Raw genomic sequence first — 27,314 nt, 5'->3', positions numbered from 1 at the left:
AACCAGAACAAAACAAAAAAATGTTTCAATTTGTGGTAAAATATAAAATAAAAGAATATCCACATCTGTTTTGTTTTAAGATAGCTCAGTAAAGCCTGGGTATAGTATTTTATAAATATAAAAGCTACTGATCTCACATAAACTCGGGGACATTTTTAATACCTGAAAATAGTGAATGAAAATGACGGACTTGTAAGGACAGATAGACACAGTTTTGTTTCAAGTGCGCATTCTTTGAATGTTTAACTAGTTCTAAATGTAACGATAAGAAATACGGAATACTCGTAAATATCACGCTTCATGCTATTCATGGAACGTAACAATCCTGAATCATCAAATTGTGCGATACATAACCAAGAACAATAACCAAAGGAGATGTAAGGGAAAAAACTAATATTTAAACATTATTTAAAAGATTTAATTTAAACGCTTTAGACTTAACTAAAAAGACGTCTAAGGCTAATAATAAATAATAACATTTAGTTTTTAAATACATTCTTATATACCTCTGTTTGAATAATGATAAATAAACTTAACATTTTATAATATAATATTTTATAAACTTTGTAAATAGCTTTAATTGTAGTTTTATTTTTTATTCATTCACCATCAACTGCACTTAATCAGCAACGCAGGACCATAACATAAGCTCGATATCTCTGATATCGCTCTACCTGGTAATTTTAATTTTAAATTATCAAATTCTGGGCTCTCCAACGAGAGAGAAAAATAAAAAAACAGGTAAAACGGAGTGCATAATGTTCTGGTGTGATGTATATATATATATATATATATATATATATATATATATATATATATATATATATATATATATATATATATTCATTCCGCACATCGCGAACTGTCATAATTCATCTAAATAAATTTTTGGAACAAAATTTCTTTTTAATAAAAGCACAACACTACAGATCTTAGGGAGTGCAAAAACATATAACCACTTTTATTTCTGGGGGGCATCTGTCTGGAGAGAGAGGGTATTTATTGTAACCATGCATGTTAATACCATATTCCACATTCACTTATTACAAGTTTTATACCAGTTACTATTTTCTTTTCTCATTTGGCAATATTTATATTCTATTATAATTTTGAATGAATATTTTCTCTTGTTATCAATCTCTCAATAAAAATGATTCATAAATTAGGAGACATATATTTCTTTAATAATTGACTGCATTAACACCTTTGCAGTTACTCTGCTTTGTAGATGTGTATATTATATAACTACAACATTTTTCCTTTCTAATATACCCAACAACAAAATAAATGAATTCATACCTCAATTGCTACACACATGCTTAATTTCATATATGAACATATTTGAATTTAATTAGAATTGTATTTGTGATAGTACGAATTATTGAAAGAGGTGCTTATACAGTTGTCATTTGTCGTAAAACTTGTTCTATGTACAACTGATAGGTGCATTTTATTTGTCTGACATGTAATAGAACTTCATTTCTTTCCTTTAAGTGTGAAATTTTTGGTGTTTCGTTGTTAAATCTACATTTAGAGACATAAGATTTTAGTTGTAACAAAAGAAGATTGGTCACAGTATCTCTTTTCGTTTAGTTTCTTATACCACGATTAAATCCTCTTTTTGAAACTTGATAATTATGCAGATGATTACACTTACCTAATAAAACAAGTAAGTAATTACTCAGTTTTGGAACAGTTCCAAAACAGATGAGGAAAAGTCTCTAAGGAGTCATTGTATCAAGAGTACTTGCTTGTAGGGATATTTCCAATTTTGTTTATAAATGTATTTGTTGGTAAAATTCTATGCATTAGTTTGGTTTGAAACCATCTCAGTTTAGGATACTTGGTTATTTTAAAAGGCAAGAAAAAATATTTCTTCCAGTCACACTCATCTATAAACTCATGTTCTTGATTCTATTGCAATACTAATGTTGACCTAAAAGTATTAATTTTTAGTTTTTGATGTATACTTTTACATATATTTTTACCGTAATGAGCAAATTTACAGCTTCATGAAAAAAAATGGGTCATTTATATTTGAATTACTCTTTATTTGAAGTTTGTTGAATTAATTTAAAGGCGTTTTGGACAATGTCATTGTGATACGTTCAGATTGTTCATACTTCAGCATTTCATGGACGTTGGTACGTCAGCACATTCAGGGCCATGAATTCATTCGGAACACTCTACTTTTGGATTTTTGATATACCTTTTATGGATTATTTCGGATTTGATTCACAATACTGTAAATTCCTCTTACATTTTCATTTTATTACTTAAAGAATTAAATTACTTGTTAAGATTTACAAACCTTATTGGTTTTGCTTCTTTCAATTACTTAGTTTAAGATCATGGAGTCGTAACAACATTCGATTCCATTGGAAACATTCTATTCTTTTGAACTTCCGATACAGCTTTGTTCAAGGATTATTTTGGATTTAATTCACTATACTGTAAGTTCCTCTTAATATTTCGTTTTATTGCTTATAAAATTAAATTATTTGTTAAGATTTACAAAATATACTGGTTTCGCTTCTTTTTGTTACTTAGTTTAAAACCATAGAGTAGATACACCGTTCAACTCCAGCAGGCCGAGCGTATGCAGCATCCTTCGTGCCAAAAAGGCAATCTTTTACTGCGACAATTTTTGCAATAACAGAGGTCTGTATCTTCCGATTTGTAGCAATGACTTGTTCCAGTCGACAAACAAAAGATGTTCACAGCAGTGTATGCTGTGCAAGAGAAATTACATGCTTAATCTTCAGTGCTGATGAAAATAATATTTTATCACTTAAAAAAATATGTTATGCTTTTGCTGATATAGTTTCTTTAAACAGAGTATAACGACTTTTCACTTAAACAGCTACAAAATTGCACCAGAATATTAAACTTCAAAAATTCTTCATCCCTCTTTGTGCCTTAGCTAACACATAACGCTAAACTGAAAGAGATCTTCACTGCTGACAGCATGCAGCTCTCTGAGCGATGGCATCCTACTCAAAGCCAAATTCCTTCATCTCTTTCTTTACAGTCCTCCTTCATGTCTTTTTAGGACGTCCCCTCTTTCGTCTGTCGTCTGTGGCCCAGTGGGAGGATGTCATGAGCACTGCGTCTAGTGTGATTCGACAAACATATTCCAGCCATATTTTCTTCAGACTCTGAACAAGAGACGCTGTTTCTGTCGTCTGATTAAATTCTCCATTTCTGGTTTGGCATGACCAGTAGATACTGAGAATGTTCTTCAGGCACTGGTTTTGTAATGTTTGAAGATTCTGTGCTATCCTTGATGATAATTTCCAGCTTTCTTAGCAGTGCATTATCAATGCTGCAATGACATTGTTGCGATCAATCCTATGCTTGGTCTTGAGTCAGAGTTGTTCCGACTTCCATATTTCAGAATTCCGAAGATTCGGTTGGCTTTGCTGGTTCTGGTTGCTGCTTCTTTCTCCATATCTGTCTGTAGACACGTTGCTAGCGAGATATTGAATTCCTCTAGCTCCTCGATTGGTTCGTTACTCATGGGATGGTTGTTTTATTTTGGTCATTGACCCAATTTCAAAGTATTACATAGAGCACTGTATTGAATGTTCCGCATCCTCCAGATTGGTAGCTTGCTCTTTTCACATCATGTGATGTTATTCGTATTTCCAAAAACAAGAAACCAGCCACAGACATTCAGTTAAAGAAACAAGAAGCACATAACATATCAACATTGAAAACTGTAATACACAATGCGTTCCAATTCTCATACAGTATTAGGAGTGCACTCGTTGCACGTGCTCTGTAGACAATTCCATTTGAAATTACTGTTTATGTGGTAAAACATATCACTCACAAAGTACAGAATGGGGATTTATGTCGTAAAATCGTTGCTGATGCAAAGACAACTTTCATTTTACTTCTAGAGGTCATTCATTACTTTAAGTACCAACTTGACCTCACCTGCGAGATCTCATCGAAGCAAGAGTTTTCAAGGTTAACCGAGTCCTATTCAAGTCTTGGTGAAAGTAATGAGTTGCGTATGCCACATTGTTCTATGCCGTAATTGAATATAGGTGATTTTTTTATAAAAACACCCTTTTATATGGGGACGACTTTGTCCTTCCATTTAAAGTGAAAATATTTAGCGCAGCATGCGTTGGGCGTGTTGTGGGTTAACATTTTCAGAGAAAGCGGTCATGTTTTGACGGCCAGTTCCGTTTCCTGAGTTTACAAAATGCGCTGGTACACGTTATTGATTCCACCTGATGACGTCGGATTTACATCAAAACTATATGTCCCTTGGCGCTGCTGCAAGCAGTTGGTATGAAAATAAAACATCGGCCGTGCGTAAGTGGAGACAAAAAGATGCATGTGCGCAGGAAGGCAAGACCATGATAAATAAAGGGGATAATCCATCACTAACTCTTTCAATCCCCCTAGTCGGAATGAAATGATCAAAGCAGATTTAAAACTCTATTGTATTAACGGAGGTCAATTATATTCCTGGCGAAACAGATCGCAATATAGCAAAATACTCACGATTCAATTTTTGGCGCCATAGTTGAAAAAGAAAAAAACGTTCTGTAAATCTATTGACCGTTTTCACCGTTAATTTCGTGTCCTCATATAATATAAAAGAGCGCGTCAGCACTGTAATGTTATTTTACAGCACTACGATTAACCGCATATCTAGTTATTAAACACAGGAGGGAAACTTTTGTTACGTAATGGTTCAAATGAATAGAAAAGAAATTGAAACCTTTAAGACCGATGACTGATGTCCCCTTTGCAAAAAGGTTTTTGAACGATAAAAGTTAAAATCTCAGTGCAGATTTGTGCCATTTTCCTTGTCACTTTATGAATACCTTTTAATCACACACAGCTCCTCCTCATTATTATCAGTAACAAATGCAACAGCATTTATGGTATCAGCCTTCTCCTCAAACCGAAAAAGCACAGTAAACACAAATTTCAAGGAAAAGAAGAATTATCCCCTTTCTCCACTTTTTTTTTCCTTTATAATTGCGGTTGCTGCCATCTTCATCCCAAGAAAGTAGTAAAGGTATTTTATTTTAAAATTAGAATAATAAGGATAATAATAGGATGTCCCTTTTCTGGACAATGGTCCGATTTCGAGGTATTTTATATATCCAAGGTATTCGATAATCTGCTTCCTCGTGAATGGTACCTTGTTCGGTTCATAAGAAATGACCACAGTAATATTTCACTGACAGCCCAAATATGCAAGCACCTTTCTTGCAGATCCCGCATTTTTAGAATATATATATATATATATATATATATATATATATATATATATATATATATATATATATATATATATATATGTAAACGGTATTCTAGCATGTTTGATCGTTGGTGCGATATAAGTGATTATAAGTGTTTCGTTGCGTTTTCAGTCTGTTAATTCAGCTTACTGGGGTATCAAATCAATAGGCAATTACATCTTCTTTAATTTTAAAATCAAGTCCTATTCTTTAAGCGGGGCCCCGAGTGGCTGAGTTGTCTAGAGCGCTCTCCGTTACGGATTACTGCCATCTCACCTCTGTCTGCGTGGGTTCGAGACTCAGATTCGGCCAATGTGGGTATGTGAGAAAGCCTGCCAGTTGCTTCTCGTGGGTCAGTGGTTCTTTCCGGGGTTTTCCCCGGGTTCTTCCTCCACCATTAATTCTGGCCGCCATGTATAGCCTATTGTGTGCTGAAAAATGGCGTTAAACCCTACAACAACAATATTCTTCAAGCAGCTAAATGGTTATTCCGTGCTCACAATCTTAATATCAGGCACAACCATCAGCAAACCAATTTAATTTATTGTTGAAACTTTCAAGAAAAGTTTCATTCGTTGATAAAAATGTATTTTGAGATCTTTGTCATAGCAGAAATAAAAATTTCTTAAAGAATATATTTCAGAATAATAATATCTTGTTGATGTTGCCATGGCGGATTTTCCTGTTCGAATTGTAAATTTCCCAACGTTTACTCTCATATTTCTTATGGGAAATCCGAGTGTCCTCAGAATTAGTGTTGTGATTTTCTAACAGCGTCATGTGGAGATATTAAAGTTATTAGACAATCTGAAGATCTCGCCATCAAATATACAAAAGCCTTCGGTAATGTTGTTATGTATATTTAATTTGTAGTGCTTGTTAGTTTTTTTCATGACTATGTTATGCAGAACTGTATTTTGGACTTGACCTTGTTCAAAATAGTTTCTTATAAGTAGTAAATATTTCTCTCAGAGTGTGGGTTAAATATTAGGATCATTATCGATTGAAGTGAACATGTTTATTTGGGTCCGAGTCTACGATATTGGTATTCCTCATGGAAAAAGATGCAATACCTGATGTCGACCACATTCCTTATAATTTTAGTAACATATTGTTTTCTTGTTGACATTCTAGATTGTTCAAGATTGGAAAACTCCATTAAATGTCATAGTGTTTCCAGAAAATGGTAATTGCGACCCAGGTCAAGTAGATGGGTCTATAATCTTGTTTACTTGAGAAATTACCCATTTTTGTCATAACTTTAGAAGCACAATCATTTGTATTGTTGTGTTCAGTGTTTGATTTGGGTAGAATTACCAAGTGAAATTATTATTCTCTGGAATTACAAAGTGTGAATGATCTTCTTGGACAGAAACATTTTTTGGACTTGTACACGCAAGGACATCTTGGATTATCTTATTGTGATTAATGGAATACTGTTAGCACATCATTACATTTCAGGCCACAGGGACATTAGTAAATTAAAGACTAGGGCTTCATCTTATTTTGAATAGCACTTGAATTTAAATAGAACTTTATTCATATAGACTGGTGATAGAACTTTTTGGACTTATTTGGATTTAATTCACAATAAAGTAAGTTCATTTTAAATTTTCACCTTGTATTCTTGGGAAATAGATTAGTTGTATAATTATGTAAAACTTGTTGGTTTTTGCTCTTTTTTATACTTAGTTTAAGACCATAGAGTCGTAATAAAGTACATATAATATAACTTAGTTCAATAATAGAAATATGATGTATGTTACAAATCAGAATGGATAATAGTAATACTCAATGTGCTCTAATTTTAATATAGTAGTAGTAGTGCAATCTTTGCATGTGATGTGATGTGATTTTGAATTTTAACGTAGCTATAAAAAAAAATTAAGTCATATCGCTACGATGTCTGCAATGGTACCAGTTTATAGTGATGTCTAGCACTGGGGCATCATGCCACAGACATGTAGCATGATGTCCCACCCAGTCACATTATTCTGACACCAGGCCGACCAGTCCTAACACTAACCTCTTAATGCTGAACGCCAAGCGAGGCAGCTGTCAGTACCATTTTTGTAAGTCTCTGGTATGACTCGGCCGGGGATAGAACCCACGACCTCCCGCATCCGAGGCGGACGCTCTAACCACTAGGCCACCGAAGTGGTAACCTTTGCATGTGCCGTGTTGATATTTGCATTCACCATTTATGTGATGATAATGTTAAATAAACGGAATGACAAAAGAGAAACAGAACACAGAAATCGTAAACAATAGTCGGTGTATCTATTAAAGATGACTGAAAATCCAAAATGTGCACGAAAGCACATAATGTGTAGAAAATAGGGACATTGACCAGATGTGTGAATAAGTATGAAATAGTGAAAAACAAAGAAAGGATTTAATGTTACCACTTAGAATTATAAATTATATATATTGGTCATTTTATTATGGATCTCTTTGATAATTATTACAAATATTTGGGGCAGACATGACATTTTCTTCCTGATAACTTTGCTCTCTTCTTTGTCTTTAGTCACATGTATGAGTGATTCTTCAGATGAGTGACTAATAGTCCTTGTGTAACTAATAGTTCTTGTGTGACTGATAGTCCTTGTGTAACTAATAGTCCTTGTGTGACTAATAGTCCTTGTGTAAATCCTTGTGTAGAGTAAGAATAATTCTTATTGAGCTTAGACATGTCAAGGAATTATGGTCTTAATTCATCAACCAAAGAGTCCCAATCCACAGAATTATGGTCTGAATTCATCTACCAAAGAGTCCCAATCCACAGAATTATGGTCTGAATTCATCTACCAGAGTCCCAATCCACAGAATGATGGCCTGAATTCATCTACAAAAGAGTCCCAATCCACAGAATTATCGTCTGAATTCATCTACCAAAGAGTCCCAATCCACATAATGATGGCCTGAATTCATCTACCAAAGAGTCCCAATCCACAGAATGATGGCCTGAATTTATCTGTCAAAGAGTCTCAATCAATAGTGGAACATTTTATTCACTTCATATTTATGATTAACACATAAGTCATAATTATATCTTAAATGTGTGCTGTGCAGAAAAATGTATACTAAGTAACAAAACTTATCACGATTGAGAAATTGTTCAAAATATTCATGGTGAGAAGGGTGACCTAGCTCACTTTAATCATGTGATTCATTTCAAATTCTTTTTCTTCTTTATAATTAGCACCTTTTCAAGCAGGCAATTACATTTATCCTCAGATATCGTAATTAGCACAATAATCTATTCATTTATTTACTGGTTTTTAGAATTTTAAGCATCACTATAATCTCAAGTGATTGGTATATCAAGGCTGCCCTGTAAAATATTAAATTGTTATTCAGATTCAAAGGAACAAACTGTCTAATTAAAGTGTAGATGGTTCAACAAAATTACTTTCTTGCTAAAGAGATGGACATAGTGGCTATAACAATATTTCAATATATGTGAGAGAGGTTAGAGGTATTGATGATAGAGAGTATAAGGAGAGGAAAGATAAGCATAATATGCATAACTGGATTTGTGATGGGAGGTCGAGACTCAATTATCATTATTGTAACACTGGTGAGAAGTATAAACTAAGTGAATTACAAAGTGTTTAGGTTGCAAAGTCAAACTTTGATCAAGAGAGATACATTATTAACATCAGTGTTCCCCTCCTGGTTCTCAATTCTGAACTTATTTTTCATTATTTTTTTTAATTGACCTGCTCAATAATGAAAATAATTTTTAAAGCAAACCTTCCCTTTTTGGATGGGCAAGCTATTTCTATTTGCCCAACTTGATTCAACAAGCTCTTTCTATTGCCCTACTTGGTTGGACAAGCTCTATTTGCTCTACTATGTAGGACAAGCTCCTTCTATTTGCCCTATTTTGTTGGACAAGCTCTTTCTATCTGCCCTACAAGCTCTTTCTGTTTGCCCTCTTTGGTTGAACAAGCTCTTTCGATTTGCCATACTTGGTTGGACAAGCTCTTTCTATTTGCCCTACTTGGATGGACAAGCTCTTTCTATTTGTGCTACTTGGTTGGACAAGCTATTTCTATTTGCCCTACTTGGTTGGACAAGCTCTTTCTATTTGTGCTACTTGGTTGGAAAAGCTATTTCTATTTGCCCTACTTGGTTGAACATGTTCTTTCTATTTACCCTACTTGGATATAAAAATATACAACTTAATATTCATCAACAAATGAGGGAGAGTTGCTTACTTGCTACTGTTATGTATATTTAATTTGCTTTGTTTGTTAGCTAGTTTTATTTTATTTCATTCTATGCTATTATGGTGTAGCACTGTGTGTTGGACTTAGTGTTGCCCAGAATTGAGTTCATTTCTGTTTGACCAAAATTGACCTTTTTGATTTTATTCATATCTAATACATATCTAAATTAATCTATCTGTGTATGGGTTTAAAATCATTATTATTAATAGAAGAAGTAAATATGTTTATTTGGGTCTAGATTTGGGATTTTGCAAAGGTGAATTATACATAATTCAGGTTATTGTTTTGTTGTTGTTGTTTTGTTGTTGTTGTAGGGTTTAATGCCATTTTTCTGCACAAGATAGGCTATACATGGCAGCCAGTATTAATGGTGGAGGAAGAACCTGGGAAAACCCCTGGAAAGAACCACTGACCCATGAGAAGTTACTGGCAAGGTTTCTCACATACGCACATTGGCCAAACCCGAGACCCGAACCCATGCAGACAGAGGTGAGATAGCAGTGATCCATAACAGTGAGCACTTTAGACCACTAGGCCACTTGGGGCCCCGTTATTGTTTTGTAAACATTAGGATCATTCTAGGAGGTTATTTTCCATTAGGTAATGGTTTTGTTTCGGTCAAATAGAGAACTATATATATATTGTAACTGAAAGGATTTTATGAGCTGCTTTAAGATCAAGCACCTCGATATTGTATATTGTGTCCAGTTGTGCTTAATTTTATTTCTTCAAACTATTGAATTCAAGTGATTATTTTCTCTGAAAATACAAAAGTGCTCTGATAAAATTCTTGCATACAGACATTCACTGGAATTTGTAGTGTATTCAAAAATGGAATTATATTTCTGGGATCGAACAAAAGACTGTTGGTACATCAACACACTAAGAACTATAACAGACATGTCATCACCTCACTTTTTTGGACTTATTCTGGACTTTGTTCTGAATTTTATTCAGGACTTCAAATTACTAGGACTTGTGTATGTAATTTTTTGATTATTTTGGGATTTAATTCACAATAACGTAAGTTCTTTTTTCTTTTTCACTTTGTATTCAAGGAAATAAATTATTTGTTAAATTTAACAAATCTTGTTGTCTTTCACTCTTTTCTGTTACTTATTTTAACAGCACAGACTCATAACACTATAGAGATTAACTTAGGCACTGTATTTAAGTGATAAAATATTTCTTTACTGGCAAAATATTAAGAACAGATGTTCACAAAGCTTACAGCCCCACTCCAAAACAAAATAATAAACAGCAATTAAAATTTTAAAAAATTAGAAAATCCTGTCTTCCAGTTCACAAGTAAAATTAATCGTGCAGATATTTCTTGATACATAAATCATTAAATTTTTATGCAAGTGTGTGTATATAGGTTATAACAATTTTGTATGAATATTTTGTGAATAAAATTACTTTCTACATGAATGCCATAAATACTGGCATACGATATCGACCACGAATTGGACAAGACAGCTCATATTGTTGTAGCTTTTCTTCACACTCCACCACACAGTTTATGTTGTGGATTGTAATGTCGTAATTTTTTATTAATAATTATTACAAAACCTGAAACACGAATTGTCATCTAAAAAGTTCTTTATTCATAAAACACTTTACAAAACTGCTGATTTAAGTCGAGTGAGTAATTGTAAAAATGCTTAGTCAAGGTAGAGTATTTTCAAAATACTATCATAAATATTCATTAAATAACACTAGATAAATAATGCTAGACAGTATTTAACCAAATATTAGTCATAGGCTTAGCAGAATGATCGTGGGGAATGTAATGGGATAGATTTAGAAAGAGACCAGTCTGACCCAAGTCATTTTATGAGATCCTTTTGAATATAATTTGTTATAAAACATGTAAATTGATTTTCCTTATTTATCCACCAAAGAAGCTTAGTTGTATTCCATATTACCTTTGTGACTTACTCCAAAAATCAATCTTTTTCATGCTTTCATTTTTTTTTTTAAATTTCAAGATGACACACATGGCCAAATACAAGTTGTAAAATTTCAATTCTCTTAATCATGACCAGAGCATGACATTTATAAATTTACTGTATGTTGGTGCCATTTCTGGCTTGTTACTCCTGCATCCGCCAAAGTTAAGTCCTTTACCCCCTGCATCTTATATGGCCAGAATCATCCATATGGCAAGAATAAAGTTTAGGATTTGGATGTCTTATAAAAAAAAACATCATATGCTATCAAATGCTTAAAGGCTTCACTAAATGTATGTCACATATATCTAATTTTTTATATTTTATATAAATAAATCTAAACAAAATTTCAGGGCAAAAGTAAACCAGATTAGACCAAGTTCCTGGCCACCACAAAAATAATACATTTACATAAATTAAAAAATCAAATTTGTCATTCATTCAAGGAAATCTGTCCCGTGTCCTGTACATTCACCAGGATATATGCAGCACTCTCAGAAATCTGGCACCCACCCACAGCTCGTGCACAACTTACAATCCCGCATGTGCAACTGCTTCCTGTCACATGACTCTTGCCGTTCAAGTATATCACATGGCAAGTTTGTGTGTGTTGCATCACAATATGGTGGATCCTTGGTATATTTGCAGGCACATATTTGGAAACGTGTCTGTGACTTCGAAACTGTCCATTTTAATGGCTTAAAACCAGTATCTTTGTGAGATCCTGAAAAAAATCCAATTTAGTGTGAATGCAGAACTGAGTATACCAAGTATCCCCCTGTCAAATCAATGTTCCTCAATTTCCTAAATTTATAATATCTGGTATTAAAAGAGATTTATAGTAATTGGGTTCCCTCAGTATTATCAAGTAACTATTGTTAACACAGAAAATGACAGCCGATCTTTGTAGAAAATAAAATCGTATAAAGTGCAAAAGAAGTGGGAAGTGGACTCAGCGGTTCTCTTCTTTTAATATCGCCAGTGACATTTACAGATCTTATACTCTTTCAATTTTTCAACTTATAATGATGAATATTCTGGTTGATTTGTGGAGTGCCATTAAAGGACTCATGGTATAAATTTAGTTCCCACAGTAAACCTATGCAAACACCATGATATTAACAATTCAATAACTTTAAACTTCTTAGTGCTCATGATCAAACCAATATTTATCAGTATAGATGTATCCTGGATGACAGGCTCTGTTCAAAGAATACCATAGGAGCTGCAGTATTTTCTGGATCTACAGTGCTCAAAATATCTGATAGCCTGATGACAGGCCCCTCTAATTTCAGATTGTACCCATCTTGTATTTTAAAAGAGGTGCCCATCTGGCATGTCAATGAAATAAAATAATCAAATTTGTCAGAGAAAACTTTTGAACATGCTGATTACAATGTTGTGTGACAAATAATATTTAAAATGGGGAAATTTTAGGCATGTGGAAACTGGAGACCTGAATTTCAGTCAGGGCTTGTGATTTTGTTTAAGTCACCAGCTCTGGGCCTGTGTCTAAAAAGTGTTTCTTTGAGCACTGGATCTATGTGTGTTTGAAACATGTACTTTGAATTCCGCACCAAAACAGTTGGGTGCTAATTTCAGTAATGGGTATTCCCAACTCATGTCTGTTAAAGGACTGAAATTCCATCAATAAAATAATGTCTCTATTTTTTTCGCTTACAACTAGGATAAGCTCTCAAAAGAATCTTTTAACTAAAATCTAACTTTCATTATCAACTAATCCTGGCCAGACAAACCCATATATATATATATATATATATATATATATATATATATATATATATATATATATGCCCATTTAAAGACTGGTTACTGTTTCCATACCATTAGTACCATGAGTCCTATAATATACACACCATCACACCAGGGCTGGGTTTTGCTAAGTCCGCATGCACACCAATATTTTATATCCCCTTTCACTAGATTGGAAACGCTACAAGGGCCATACTGAAATGAAAGACAAACATATTACAGTTCCACATTACAATCAATTGGCAATAAAAGAAAACAAAATTTAAATGAGAAGAAATATAGTACAAAATGAAGGAAAATATCTCTTAAGCAAAATGGAAAAGAGAAGTTTGAAGTAAATAGTACTGAACAATACGTGCCATATATACTCATTCAAAGTCAAGTCCAACGTTAAACAACACAGACCTGGATCTACCCTTGCACAATGCACCAAGAGATCAGAGTCTGTTTTGTTTCTACTATTAATTACACCTAGAAGTTCTGTATAATTACCTGAAGATAATGCAACTTAGTGTCAAACATATATATATATATATATATATATATATATATATATATATATATATATATATATATATATATGTGTGTGTGTGTGCACACCCACACCAACACAGAAAATTCAAAATACATTTTAGGAAAAATGGCAAAATCTATCAGCTAACAAATGACAACACAGTGTCACACAGAAAAAAGAAACAAGAAAGAGTACATAACTCAAGTTACCATTGCTACAGTTGGAAACAGCTTATTTTCGTTGCTTCCTTTCTGTGTCTCTGACGTAGCACATGTTTCCTCAGTCTCTGTCATTTTCATTAATCATCTCACCAAGTTTTCATCCTTCGAATTTCTCTCTCGAGTCTTGGTTCTGAAAGCAAGTTTAAGTAATAGTCCTACAATGTAAGACATCACACATGTTTTTGTTTATGTGCTATCACCCCACCCCCAGAACAACAATATCGGGTAATGTGTCTTACGTTGTAGGACTATAATAAAGTTATAGACATAACGTTAGATGATGAAGACCAGGAGCCTAATTAGTATGTTATTCCAGTTATATCAATATTTTTTTGTTAAAAAAGATGGAAAGATGTAAACCAACATATGTATCAGAGTAAACAGATGTTTAATTTTTAAATGTACGCTTTGTATACCAAAAACAATTATTTAAAAAACCCGGCAAATTGTTCTCCTTTTTAAAAATTACAATCTTGTGAAGTAACTGTAGACTGGACATCACAACCTTCAACACAGGACAATATCTCGCGACATAATTTTACTACGTTAATATGAACATAGTCCTAAGGCAATGAAAACAGAAATATTTGAGGATAGACTGAGGTATACGCATTCGTAACAAGTGCAATACATTACCGATTTTGCTCCAAATGTACAGTTCAAGTGCTTTTGACCAGGAACTGAGTGTTTTTATCGATATTTTTAGCAAACATGGACCAGTCTAATATATTATACATTAATAATTAGAACAGGGCACGAATTGAAGGATTCGGTGCGAACATGTTACCTTTTAGGCAAAAAAACATATTTTTTATATTTAAATTTTGAAAAATCGTGAGGAATACTGATAACTTTTCTAAAGTTTTAACTTATAGTAATTTTGCTTGTCTTCCAGTCACAGTTTCGGATTTCGAAAACACACGCTCGCACCTTAGTTATAACTAAAATATCTTTTTACAGATGGTTTCTGCACTCAAGTCGACACATTTGTGTTAAAAATCTACTGACATCATAAGTACAGTGTAGAAATCATATGGTGAATAACAATCATTTAAAGTGCACTGGATCCAGCAAGGGATCACGTGTGTCAGGGATTGATTAAGATAAATGCAATAAACTGACAAGGAACAGTGCGAAACTAGTATCTAGTTAGCCTGAGCGCTTTCGACCCTTCAATGAGTCTTTTTCAAAGGCAAATACAAAACACAGACAATACAAACAAATAAAACAAAAAAAAAGTTATGTTTGTGAAACTTTACATGGCTGTTTCTACAGGAATTCAACCTTTTAACTCTAGTTTATTTGAATACAATTTAGACCACACACACACACACACACGTTCACGTACACAGCAGATATTTAAAAAATGCTTAACGTTTATTTGATAACAGTAAGTTACAATAGATACTAGTTTCGCAATGTTCTTTGTCAGTTTATTGCATATATATATATATATATATATATATATATATATATATATATATATAGAGAGAGAGAGAGAGAGAGAGAGAGAGAGAGAGAGAGTACAAATCATACGGCGATTAACAATCCTTCCAAGTACATGGGATCCTTCAAAGGATCACGTGTGTCAGAGATTGATTAAAATAAACGCAATAAACTGACAACGAACAGTGCGAAACTAGTATCTAACTAGCCTGAGCTCTTTCGATTCTCTAATAAGTCTTTTTCAAAGGCAAATACAAAACATAGACAAGACAAACAAATAAGACAGAAAAACATGGATGTTTCTACAGGAATAAAACATTTTAACTATAGTATGTGTCAACTAGTTTATTTCAGCTTGTTGCTGATACTGGAAAATATTTGTATTAACCTAGCAATTGATGAGCCATAACGATAGCTGTTATTGTATGTAACTTTATGTGAGCGCAGATTATATCCCGGGTATTTAATTGTTATAGTAGTCATAGGCTATTAAGCAAATTAAGAGAATTATTTAAAAGAAAATTTTTCGGCTGCAAAAGATAATTTTATTTGTGCATGCTTGTCTTTTTCTAGTCTTCTTGGTTTAAACCGCTTGGTTTCAATGTTCTAAGGCGCCGTATCCAGTAAGATTCCTTTTCTTTCCTGGTTTGAGGACTCCAGTTCGGGTTGTGAGCTATTGCGATAAGTGATAGAACATATATATATATATATATATATATATATATATATATATATATATATATATATATATATATATATATATATATATATATATTGTGACTTATTTTCTCCAAAAACGTGAAGTATTTTTTAATAACTGCTCTGTGTGTGTGTGTGTGTGTGTGTGTGTGTGGCCTGAAATTGTATTTAAATAACCAGAAGGATTTTCTTTCTATTAAAAACTATAACATCAACTTTAAATAATTTTTAAAATAACTTTAATATTTTTAAATAACAAATTAGTTTGTAAAATAACCTGAAATGATAGCTTAAAGTGCAGTGAAAACGAATATCGGGCTAAAATCACTCGAACATAGTGCTGGCTGATTATCCCATTTAGTAACTGACGCTTTGGTATGTGGCTCTGGTAAGACGATACTTATGCAAAGGAAGTGTACAGCATTCATGAGGTATACCAAGTATTTTGATTCAATGCAAGTGTTACGTTAAGACATCACAATCATCTACCATAAATAAAATTTTTATGCGATAATAATAAACAAGAGGACAATGGTAATAATAATAAAACAAGTACGAAAACAGCACAACAACAACTACTGTTCCTTCTACTACTACTAAAACTACCTGATATTATCTTACGGATTATATAATGCCCTTGCTACTGCTACTACTACGTTTGTTTGTTTTTGTGCTTTTTGGTGTTTTAAAGGGGTTGTATCGTGAGTTGAATTTTTGTTAAAAATCAAAACGATTGACACCTTATTGTTTTCCTTTTGTTTTTTTTTTGGTGTTTATTGTTCAACTCCAGATTCGGATTTTATTTTAGACAAAATGTCATTTGGAATACTTCCACTATCACCCCTTTATATCAGTAGAGACACGTGAGAATTGTCAAAGATGTCCAGTGCTGGTGATTGGTGTTTAATTGAGAGTGACCCTGGTGTTTTCACTGAGTTAATCAGAGGGTTTGGTACGTCAGACACTTTCAAAGTTCTAGACACAAATTATTTTATGTTTTGTTTTAAATGTGCTTTCCCCAGGAAAGTGAATAGACCCTCCCTCTCTTTATCGTGCGTTGACGATGTCAATGTTACGAAAGAAGCTTAGACTTCCACAGGTGCTCGACGCGAGCTAGATGTTGAGAAAAAAAGAAGAAAAATATCTGAAGGAACAAAAATCATAGAGTGACAAAACTACCTTAGATTACCCCCATGACCCGTTCTGACATAGGACCCTCTCTATCATGATATATAAGAGAGAACTTACGGAACTTCCAAATACTTCGTTTCACCCATGACCCTCGTATTCCTTCTGCTATTTCCGTCTTTAAAGGCTCTGATGCCATGATGATACACGGTTGGCATGTTTGTATGTCTGGAGATCTTTCCATTGCTGATCAAAGCATCCTCAGCCCGTAAGCAACATTATATAAAACAATAAAGACACTAGACAAGATTTGCACGACATGTAGCATAATGCATATTTACAATATGAGATAAATCTTACTGCACAATAACAGTATTTAATAATTGTTGTTGTTGTTGTAATGTTTAGCGCCATTTTTCAGCACAAGATAGACTATACATGGCGGCCAGTATAAATAGTGGAGGAAGAACCTGGGAAAACCCTGGAAAGAACCACCGATCCATGAGAAGCTACTGGCATGCTTTCTCACGTACCCACATTGGCTGAGCCTGAGACTCGAACCCATGCAGACAGAGTTGAGACAATAATGATTTGTAACGGTAAGCACTTTAGACCATTTGAGTCTTGAGATATCTAAATTGAAACCCTCGTTATAATGGGAAGTATGCAAAATAAAGTCTTTAGAAAAAAGCCAGATGTTTGTACCTTGATTTTTGTTGACAAGGTGAATTTGCAGCACAGTTCATGATTGATCACAATTATTAATGTTTCCCAACAGGACATTTTAGGATAGTGTCATGCCATACTGTTTCATTTGTGCGCTAGGCCATTTTTTAAAATCCTGCCAGGCTCTTTTTCCCCCCATCAACTGTCTCTTCTTTGGTTGCAAAAGGTACCTTTTTGTGTCTCTGTAACAAGTACGATCACTTATGTGCTTGATGTAATTTCTAGGATCATAAGTAGTAATATATCTGTGCCCAAAGATTAGGCTATTCATTGTGTCCTCTGAATACCAGCATGTGGTAATGCATAAATCGTGTCATTATACATGTGCCCAGAGCTTACACTATGCACTGTGTAGCATGTAACTTCTAATTAACATTAAGCCCTTTACTGGAATGGAACTACTTACAGCAGTGTTGACATTCATGGATGAACCACAGTGGAGTAGATATGATTAAAGAGATTATCATTTACAACATATCCTTGTTGCCAGTTGCTGGGTATTGTCTGTTTGGATAATCCTATGTGACATGCTAATTTTTTCAACTTAATATCCAGAATGTGATAATGATTAATGTGGGTCATCATTGCATTGAATCTGATCCTGTCAGAAAGACTATTGTTCTCAAAAAGTTTCAAAAGTTTTTGATTGTTGACAGTTAATAATATACTGACATTCATTTAGTTTATTGTTTCAGATTAAAGCTAAACATCAAAAAGGAAATCTATATTGCCAGTTTAGCAGACGGTTATATTCTCGTAGGGCAAAATAAATGATACTGATTTGTTATAGTATTATTTTTAAGATGAGTTTTATTTTTATTTCAGACTGCATAGTCCATATATCTAAATTAAATTATAAAATATAAAAGCATTTTAAATATAAAAGATTGTAGGTATCTTACTTAGAAATATAGACATCTAGAACTACAGAATGTGAAGATGTGTCCAGCATTGTTAAGAAAAATTTTTAAAAGAAATTTAATGAGTAATTTATTCCATTAATCTTATATATAGTAATTAACAAATATACAAGATATTTAATAATTTTGCCATCATTGAAAACATATTTTCTATTTACTTTTACAAAACTGAATGCATGATAGTTTACAAACATGGTAGAGACACAGTTCCATTTTGGAAGGCTTAATAGAAAACAGACTGTTATTAGAACAAGTAACTAGGTTTGTTTTCAAAGGTACATCTTATTCTGCCATTCAGTAAATTAAATCATAGTTCATCCAAGAATTTGAAGACACATGACAAAACAGAAGAAATATAAAGTGTAGTAAAATTAAGCAATTTCATCTATGTCACCTATAGTCACAGTAATTAATGATTATTATTAATTGATTTAAAATTTATTCATATACTTAACCATACATTCAGTTGTATTTGAAGCAGTACTGCCACATGTATCTTCAGCAAAGGTATGAAAAAAGAAAAGAAAATCAATACCAGGAAAGATTGTATAAAGAATTTGTTCCTTCAACACTTTGTGTGGTATACATATGAAACATAATTTTGATCTTTTTTTTAAATTTTACAAGTTAACTACTTTTATAATTTTCCGATTTTACAATAATACGGCACTTTAAACATGAATATCACCTTATTTCGTTTGGAATTGATGTTTTGGTTCATATCATTAATGATTGTTATTGCTAATGATACACACATTTAAAATGCCCTTTTTTAGTTTAAGTGTCTATACATTTAATGTGCCCTTTTTTAAGTGTTCTTTTTGAGTTTAGATGCCTATACATTGAAAGTTCCCTTTTTTGAGTTTAAATGCCTACACATTTAAGGTGCCCTTTTTTGAGGTGAAGTGCCTACACATTGAAAGTGCCTTTTTTAGTTTAAATGCCTACACATTTAAAGTTACTTTTTTTAGTTTAAATGCCTACACATTTAAAGTTCCCTTTTTTGAGTTCAAGCACCTACACATTGAAAGTGCCTTTTTCAGTTTAAATGCCTACACATTTAAAGTGCCTTTTTTGAGTTTAAATGCCCACACGTTGAAAGTGCCTCTTTGGGGTTTAAAGGCCTACACATTTAAAGTTCCCTTTTTTGAGTTCAAGTGCCTACACATTGAAAGTGCCTTTTTCAGTTTAAATGCCTACACATTTAAAGTTCCCTTTTTTGAGTTTAAATGCCTACACATTTAAAGTGCCTTTTCTGAGTTCAAGTGCCTACACATTGAAAGTGCCTTTTTCAGTTTAAATGCCTACACATTTAAAGTTCCCTTTTTTGAGTTTAAATGCCTACACATTTAAAGTGCCCTTTTTTTAGTTGAAGTACCTACACATTGAAAGTGCCTTTTTTAGTTTAAATGCCTACACATTTAAAGTACCCTTTTTTTAGTTGAAGTGGCCACACATTGAAAGTGTCTTTTTGGGGTTTAAATGCCTACACATTTAAAGTGCCTTTTCTGAGTTCAAGTGCCTACACATTTAAAGTGCCCATTTTAAATGCCTACATTTTAAGTGCCCTTTTTTAAGTGCCTACACATTTTAAGTGTCTTTTTCTTAGTTCAAGTGTCTACACACATTGAAAGTGCCTTTTTGGGGTTTAAATGCCTATGGTGGCCCTATACAGTTTCACATTTTGCATAGGGTTAGGATTTTAAAGAAAAAGAATGTCCCCGGCTTTCCTCACTGGTTATACTGGCTATTTAAAAATGACCTTGTATATCTTAGGTATAATGCAAAGAACCTTTAATTCCCTTTATTTTGGTGTATGATTGATGGGTGTACTATGGGTTATAGAGTATACAGCTTGACCTTACTTCAAATGTGCACCTTTCAAAAAAGTGCTAGCTCTACTTGGTCATTTTCACTTCCTGAACTTCAGAGGTAAATTGTATAAAAAAGAGCCAATAACTTTTTTTACATTTTATATATTTGGTAATTCATTCATTGCACTTTCAGAAGCTGGTATTGTCTAGTCTGGCAAAATTCATTTTCCCTATTTTAATAGCTGCTATGTATAGTGTACTTCAGACTAATTCAGACTGATTTTTTAACACAAGGGAGCAGTCATTTTAGTTAGCAGTGTGCTTAAATCATGTAAAATTTCCAAAAGTACAATATCCAAAAGAAATATCATCCACATTAATGTAGCATAGAGGTATGCAAACATTCTCTCCACTGTGCATGTTTTAAATGCGAACTACTTCACCTTACATATGTCACTCTCTCAAAAGTACATATTATCTGGCGAGCGCCACCATAAAGAAGATATAGGTATTATTTTTGTATGATTTAATTATGTTTATATGGCTGAAGCATTTAAATCGCAAGCATCAAAACAATCCTTTTGAATAATTCTCCTGCCTTTTCCCCCACAGAACAGTATTTATGAGTGTCAGAGTTTGCAACTGTTTTAAATTTAAGTTGACTCTATTCCTATATTCTAAGACTTCTAATTTCCCCATAATTAAGATCACTACTCACACAAACATATCTCATGGCAAATTATGTAAGCAAGAGAAAAATGATCATAATTAGCTTATTTTTATGCTTAACATCAATATGAATGTACCATTTTATTCAGAACATCATACATAATTATATGAAAATAAAAAAAATAATTGCCTTTTGGGGGTTTAAATGCCTATACATTTAAAGTTCCCTTTTTTGAGTTCAAGCGCCTACACATTGAAAATGCCTTTCTTTAGTTCAAATGCCTACACATTTAAAGTGCCCTTTTTTGAGTTCAATCTTCCACACATTGAAAGTGCCTTTTTTGAGTTTAAATGCCTACAAATTGAAAGTGCCTTTTTGAGTTTAAATGTCTACAAATTGAAAGTGCCTTTTTTGAGTTTAAATGCCTACAGATTGAAAGTGTCTTTTTTGAGTTTAAATGCCTACAAATTGAAAGTACCTTTTTTGAGTTCAAGCACCTACACATTGAAAGCGCCTTTTTGAGTTTAAGTGCCTGCATATTTAAAGTGCCTTTATGAGTTCAAGTGCCTATATATTTAAAGTGCCTTTTCTGAGTTCAAGTGCCTACACATTTAAAGTGCCCATTTTAAATGCCTACATTTTAAGTGCCCTCTTTTAAGTGCCTACACATTTTAAGTGCCTTTTTCTTAGTTCAAGCGTCTACACATTTAAAATGCTTTTTTTAGTTCAAGTCCCTACACATTTAAAGTGCCTCTTTTAGTTCAAGTGCCTATACGTTTAAAACGCCCATTTTTTAAGTGTCTACAGATTTAAAGTGCCTATACATTTAAAGTACCTTTTTTTTGTTCAAGTGCCTTCATGTTTAAAGTGCCCATTTATGAGTTTAAGTGCCTACACATTTAAATTGCTCATTTGTGAGGATAATTATAATACCCTTTTTCCGATTCTGGGGAAAGCACTAATTATTTTAAATAACATTAATATAAATTTTATCTCATCGATTCCATAATGTGCCCATGGTTTTTAAATGAAATTATTTAATGTTTCTTAATTTTTGTGTATTATAACAATTACTCACATCTTTGTGATTCCCTTCAGAAAAGTCTACCCATTCTATCGGTCATTTCCTGCTGCAGAAAAGGGGGACCACTCTATCATCTGAATGGTAGAAAGGAGGTTAGATTGAAGAAATCAAAGTATGCTCAAGTGCTAGATTAAACTTGGAATGTGTGAGTGACTACATGCCATATTGATAATTGTGTTACATCACAGTGGTCATTTGCTATATGTGATTGACCATTGTGATATTATATCGAGTGTATGTATACCCATGTGATCAAACTGACCAATAAAGTTACCAGTGACAGAGCCCCTGACCAGTCCCAACTTTGGTGACACCATCTTGGTACTATTAGGTTGACTAAGCTAAAGCTGGGACACTTGTGCCTTTTATCTCAGTGTTTAACTGATTCTCTAACATTGTGACACTTTCTTTCCAAAGCTAAAGTTGCGATACTTGTACTAGTCTTTTAACCCAGTGTTGTACTGGTTCTCTATCATTGTTACATTTTATTCCAAAGCATGCATGGTCCAGTACATATTCAGCCCACATAACAAAACTATATACTTTGTGCAGAATTTATCAACAACAAAGTGAAGAATTCAGTTTTGATTTTGGGATATGGCTTAAAATTAACAAAATTAAAACTAAGGGTTTGGTGTACAAATCATCCTATTCATTATTCTACAGGTGTGGAAGGTGTGCAAGTAGAAGAAATATGGAGTCTGGATAAAGACACTTTTAAAGATCTGAAGTAAGTACATGTATATAAAACAAATATCGAAGCATTCAGCAGTCTTTCTTTCAATAGCTAGATCATTTATTGGGATAGTTTTATTTCATAGTGGTTAACAATTCCATCCAGAAGTCTTAAATAGAATATGTTAATAAAATGGTCTGTGTATTATCATGGGACTGTCTTAAGCTGAGGCACAGTTATATTGAGGGAGTACTGTCTTTGGTTTATATTGGTCAGTAGTAAAGATCCTGGGTTAGTCAGAGCTATAAATTAGATTTTGAAAGTGGAATCTACATTTATTTAAAAAATAGGGAGCTCGGTCTGTAAAGAAACATATTCTCAGTGACGACAATTGGAAGTCCAGGATATGAATGTCAAGGAGGGGCATTGGGAGTCCTGGATTTGAACATGAAGTTCTGCAAGAAGTCATTTCAGTCTTCAGTGAAAATTATTTTTCTCCTTTCCAGCGACAGTATCTTTGCTTCCTTTAGTAGAATTTATCAGTTGGAAAATTCACAGAGCTACATTATTGCTTGTTAAATCATCAATTATTTATTTAGCATAGTAACCAGAAAATTATATAGTTACACTTTCCACTATTCGTAATGCTTTTTGTCAAATTTTTTCTTTAATATGAAATCTGAACCTTTGCAGGAAATCATTATGCATAAAAAGTTTCCTAACATTTATGATTTCCAGTGATAGAGTAAGAAATGGGACCAGCAACCTTCTGTTAGGAAGAAACATAGTTGTCAGTTTATTTTTATTGTATTGGTGTCATTTTCTGACCTGGACCATTTGCCTTCCCTCAGTACTACAGGCACTACACTTGTTGTTTCTTGTGCTTGATTTTGGCATGACAATAAAAAGGTATTTCATCTAGAACATTCATAAGTGCATGGATTTAGCTGAGGCTTAGGACGGGCAAACTTTTGATTGACAAAGATGAAGCTTAGACTGGTTATTCACAGGTTATTTCTCGCCTAATTGGTTGATTTCTAGTAATGTTCTAACGCCAGTCTGTATTGAATGATCAGCTTACACTTGCATTAGTGTATTTGTATAGCTTTTTTCAGTTGTTTTAAAGCTTAAAAAGTACATTGCAGGGTTGGCGCTGGCTTTAAAAAGTTGTCGCCCCAAAAATTGTCAGCCTCAATATTTTGTTGACAATTTTCAAAAAATGTTGCCATTTCCATAATATAGTTCTGTTTATCTCAACATCCTCGGGACCAAGGTAATATTGTCAAAATAAGCGGATGTTAGAATAGTAAAGGGGAGGGCTGAATATAAATTGAAATTAAGCAGTCAAGTGAAATTTTTAAAAAGTGACCTGTCATCAGTCACTATGATTTACACAGAGAGAAAAAGAATTAAACAATGGAAATTTTGATTAATTGAAGACAACAAGTCTGATGTACACTTGTATATTGACAACTTACATTTGTGTAGTACACTTCACAATGTGTTAAATAATGTACAATTTAAAAACAAAATAAAAATAATGCCATCGTCTGGTCAATTGTATATTGTTCCTGTTCCCCTTACCTTCATATGTGGTTGGCTGTAGTTAGTCAGGCTATTTTTGTTATCTTACGGCATACAATAGTACTAAGGTCAGGCATCAGCATAAGTGGATTATGGTGTGAAATTGCGGTGTTAGGATGGTTTGTTAATATGAACAAAGGATTTGTTTATGTAACAATATATTCTAGTGCAATTTTATATCCAAGTTTGTGGATTCCTGTCACGGTGCCTTTTAATTTAGTGATCCATAGCAAAGTCACTATCTGTGTATTAGCTTTAATTTCCTGCCCTGAGATAGATGTGAAACTAAAGCTAAGGCATGTAGCTCTGCATACTTGAATTATTGTACTTCCTGAAGTGTGATTAACAAATTCAGATAACAGCTGTTCTGTTGAGTTTTTTACTCCGTGTATTGCACATAATTTTTTATGATAAGTTGAGCATTTGTTGAAATTATAAAATATGTTATTGAGCCGATACAGTTAAGAATGATTATTGGTTATCATATCGTTTGTAATATTGATTTATACCACTTGATCGGTCCAACCAGGATCATCATAATCTCAGATTCTATAATGAGTCCTGTATATGTTGATGTGGTGACAGAGGCTATGTTTATCATCTGATTGTGATAAAACATAGTAATTCTTTTGAATAATATTCAATTATGGGTGAGGTCTGTGCATGCTAATTATGCCTTTTTATTTGGAAACAACTTTTGTCAGACTAGTAAAATAGGTAAAATGAATATGATATAAATTGGTTGGGACAAGCCTACTTAGTGAAATGATTAGCTGAAAAGTTATGTATGTCCGCTAGGGCTATCTGTTATTATTATTATTATTATTATTATTGTTCCCATTGTTTGGCAGGGCCTTTTGTGAAAACATCCATCTGTCCATCATTCCCATCATCAACCCATCTGTCCATTAAAAAATCTCTCCCAAACCTCTTGGTGGAAATTCATTACATTTTTGCAGTTATGTTGCCCTTAAGGGTCATCCTTAGCTCCCACCCTTGTGTTCTTGGGAGGGTGTCCAAAGTAAGCTATTCAAGATTTCAGTTACAATGACATTTTCAAATATGTTTTGAACTAGACTTTAAAATGCAGTCACAGCAGGAAGTTTCGTTGTATGATTTGCATTAATATCCTGAGATGGGTAACTGCATAGATATGGAGGTGGCGTAATTTAATTAACAGTATAAAATTTATGTGGATTTGCTGTTAGTTGCTCCATTTATTATTGCTAGTAGTAGTCATAGTAGTGCATATAGATTTTATGGTGGTTTTCAGACCTGTTCATGGCTTGATATTCCTGTTTAAATGGGTTCCAGAGGAAGAACCAGAAGGATCAATTGTTCAAGACAGTCGCATTGAAAAAATATTCTTTGCCAAACAGGTAAGTAGCCATAAAGATTCAATTCAGTATTGTGTGAAAAATAGATATTTGCAATAGTGTATTACATGAAAAAGTTTGTAAAGGCATTATATTATGGAAAGTAAATTAGCTCATTAATTTAGTATCATCTGCTATTTTCTTTCCCAATTTATGTCCGATCTGGCATTTAAAAAAATTTGCAGCTTTTTTTTAGGGTTGTGTATGTGGGTCAGATTATATTATGGCCATGTTTCCAGGAGTAAGCATAGATAGTAGATTTGTTGAAATCCTGAGACATACATGTGATTGTGGATGAAATATATTTTATGATTCCCCATGATACTCTTTTTTCATTGAAAAGGTACGATTTAAATAACTGCTAAATAAATTATTTTTTTAATTGATAATTAAGTGTTTTAACTCATTGCTATATAAATTATTTAATTAATTGGTCAACAAATGTATACAATTCATAGTGAGCTATATTTTTATAAGGCTTTTCTCCCTACTTCAGGTGATAAATAATGCATGTGCCACACAAGCTATCCTCAGTGTCTTGCTGAATAGCAGTCACCCAGATATCAAGCTTGGTGACACATTATCTTCCTTCAAGGAATTTGCACAGAATTTTGAACCTGCAGTAAGTATACATTGCATCCAAGGACACCTCTGTCAAGCAAGGACCTGTGTCCACAAAAAGCACTTTCAGAAATGACATTTAAAAGTCCATATTACTGTCCTTTTTAATTAGAACACCTGTTGAATGTAGATAGGACACCTGCTATTTACTTAAGTACCAATTCTCTGTGCATATACCATATGTACTGATTTATAGTCACTTATAAGTCAAATCCAACTGCTAACATAGACCCTGATCTGCCATTGTATAATATGCTAGCAGAGCAGGGTCTATGATGTTTGTTTATCTGAATGATTACTTCCAACAAACTGCAGAAACTCAGATCTGTGGGTGCTCTTTGCAGGTGGACCCTACTTATAAGTGTGTTTATATGGTAAAAGACATGTTGTCAGACATTGATCATCATTATCTATTCATGGAAGATTGTTTTTATAATATGTTGGCTTCAGGCGTGTTTTGGGGCCCCGAGTGGCTGAGTGGTCTAAAGTGCTCTCCGTTATGGATCACTGCCCTCTCACCTCTGGCTGCATGGGTTCGAGCCTAGGATTCGGCCAATATGGGTATGTGAGAAAGCTTGCCAGTAGCTTCTCGTGGGTCGGTG

At 33.4% G+C, this 27,314-nt stretch overlaps 2 protein-coding genes across 3 annotated transcripts in view; one reads left to right on the top strand and one right to left on the bottom strand.

Annotated features, from left to right (window-relative positions):
* Nucleotides 1–11,092: 11,092 nt before the first annotated feature.
* Nucleotides 11,093–14,688, bottom strand: LOC149778806 (uncharacterized). 2 transcript variants are annotated; one of them, XM_089939566.1, is made up of 4 exons: nt 14,605–14,688; nt 13,957–14,098; nt 13,338–13,428; nt 11,093–12,184 (listed from the first exon to the last, which is right to left on the bottom strand). In XM_089939566.1, the coding sequence occupies exons 2-4, from the start codon at nt 14,044–14,046 to the stop codon at nt 11,955–11,957; spliced, it is 411 nt and encodes a 136-aa protein (XP_089795692.1). In that variant the 5' UTR covers nt 14,047–14,098; nt 14,605–14,688; the 3' UTR covers nt 11,093–11,954. The 2 variants fall into 2 exon arrangements, with proteins under 2 accessions (XP_089795692.1, XP_089795693.1); XM_089939567.1 differs by having other exon boundaries at nt 12,001–12,184; nt 13,306–13,428.
* Nucleotides 14,689–16,947: 2,259 nt separating this feature from the next.
* LOC149778805 (ubiquitin carboxyl-terminal hydrolase isozyme L5-like) overlaps nt 16,948–27,314 on the top strand; it is a 46,179-nt gene continuing 35,812 nt past the window's right edge. Inside the window, exons 1-4 of the mRNA XM_089939565.1 lie at nt 16,948–17,065; nt 23,122–23,185; nt 25,989–26,094; nt 26,588–26,713. Coding sequence (XP_089795691.1) covers nt 16,993–17,065; nt 23,122–23,185; nt 25,989–26,094; nt 26,588–26,713 — 369 coding nt within the window. The 5' untranslated portion in view covers nt 16,948–16,992. The remainder of the gene's footprint in view (nt 17,066–23,121; nt 23,186–25,988; nt 26,095–26,587; nt 26,714–27,314) is intronic.

This window comes from Sinohyriopsis cumingii, chromosome 17, assembly GCF_028554795.1.
Source record: "Sinohyriopsis cumingii isolate HCF-2022 chromosome 17, ASM2855479v2, whole genome shotgun sequence".
Lineage (NCBI taxonomy): Eukaryota > Metazoa > Mollusca > Bivalvia > Unionida > Unionidae > Sinohyriopsis > Sinohyriopsis cumingii.
The sequence above is the reverse complement of the archived record's forward strand: the minus strand, read 5'-3'. Positions and strand labels throughout refer to the sequence as shown.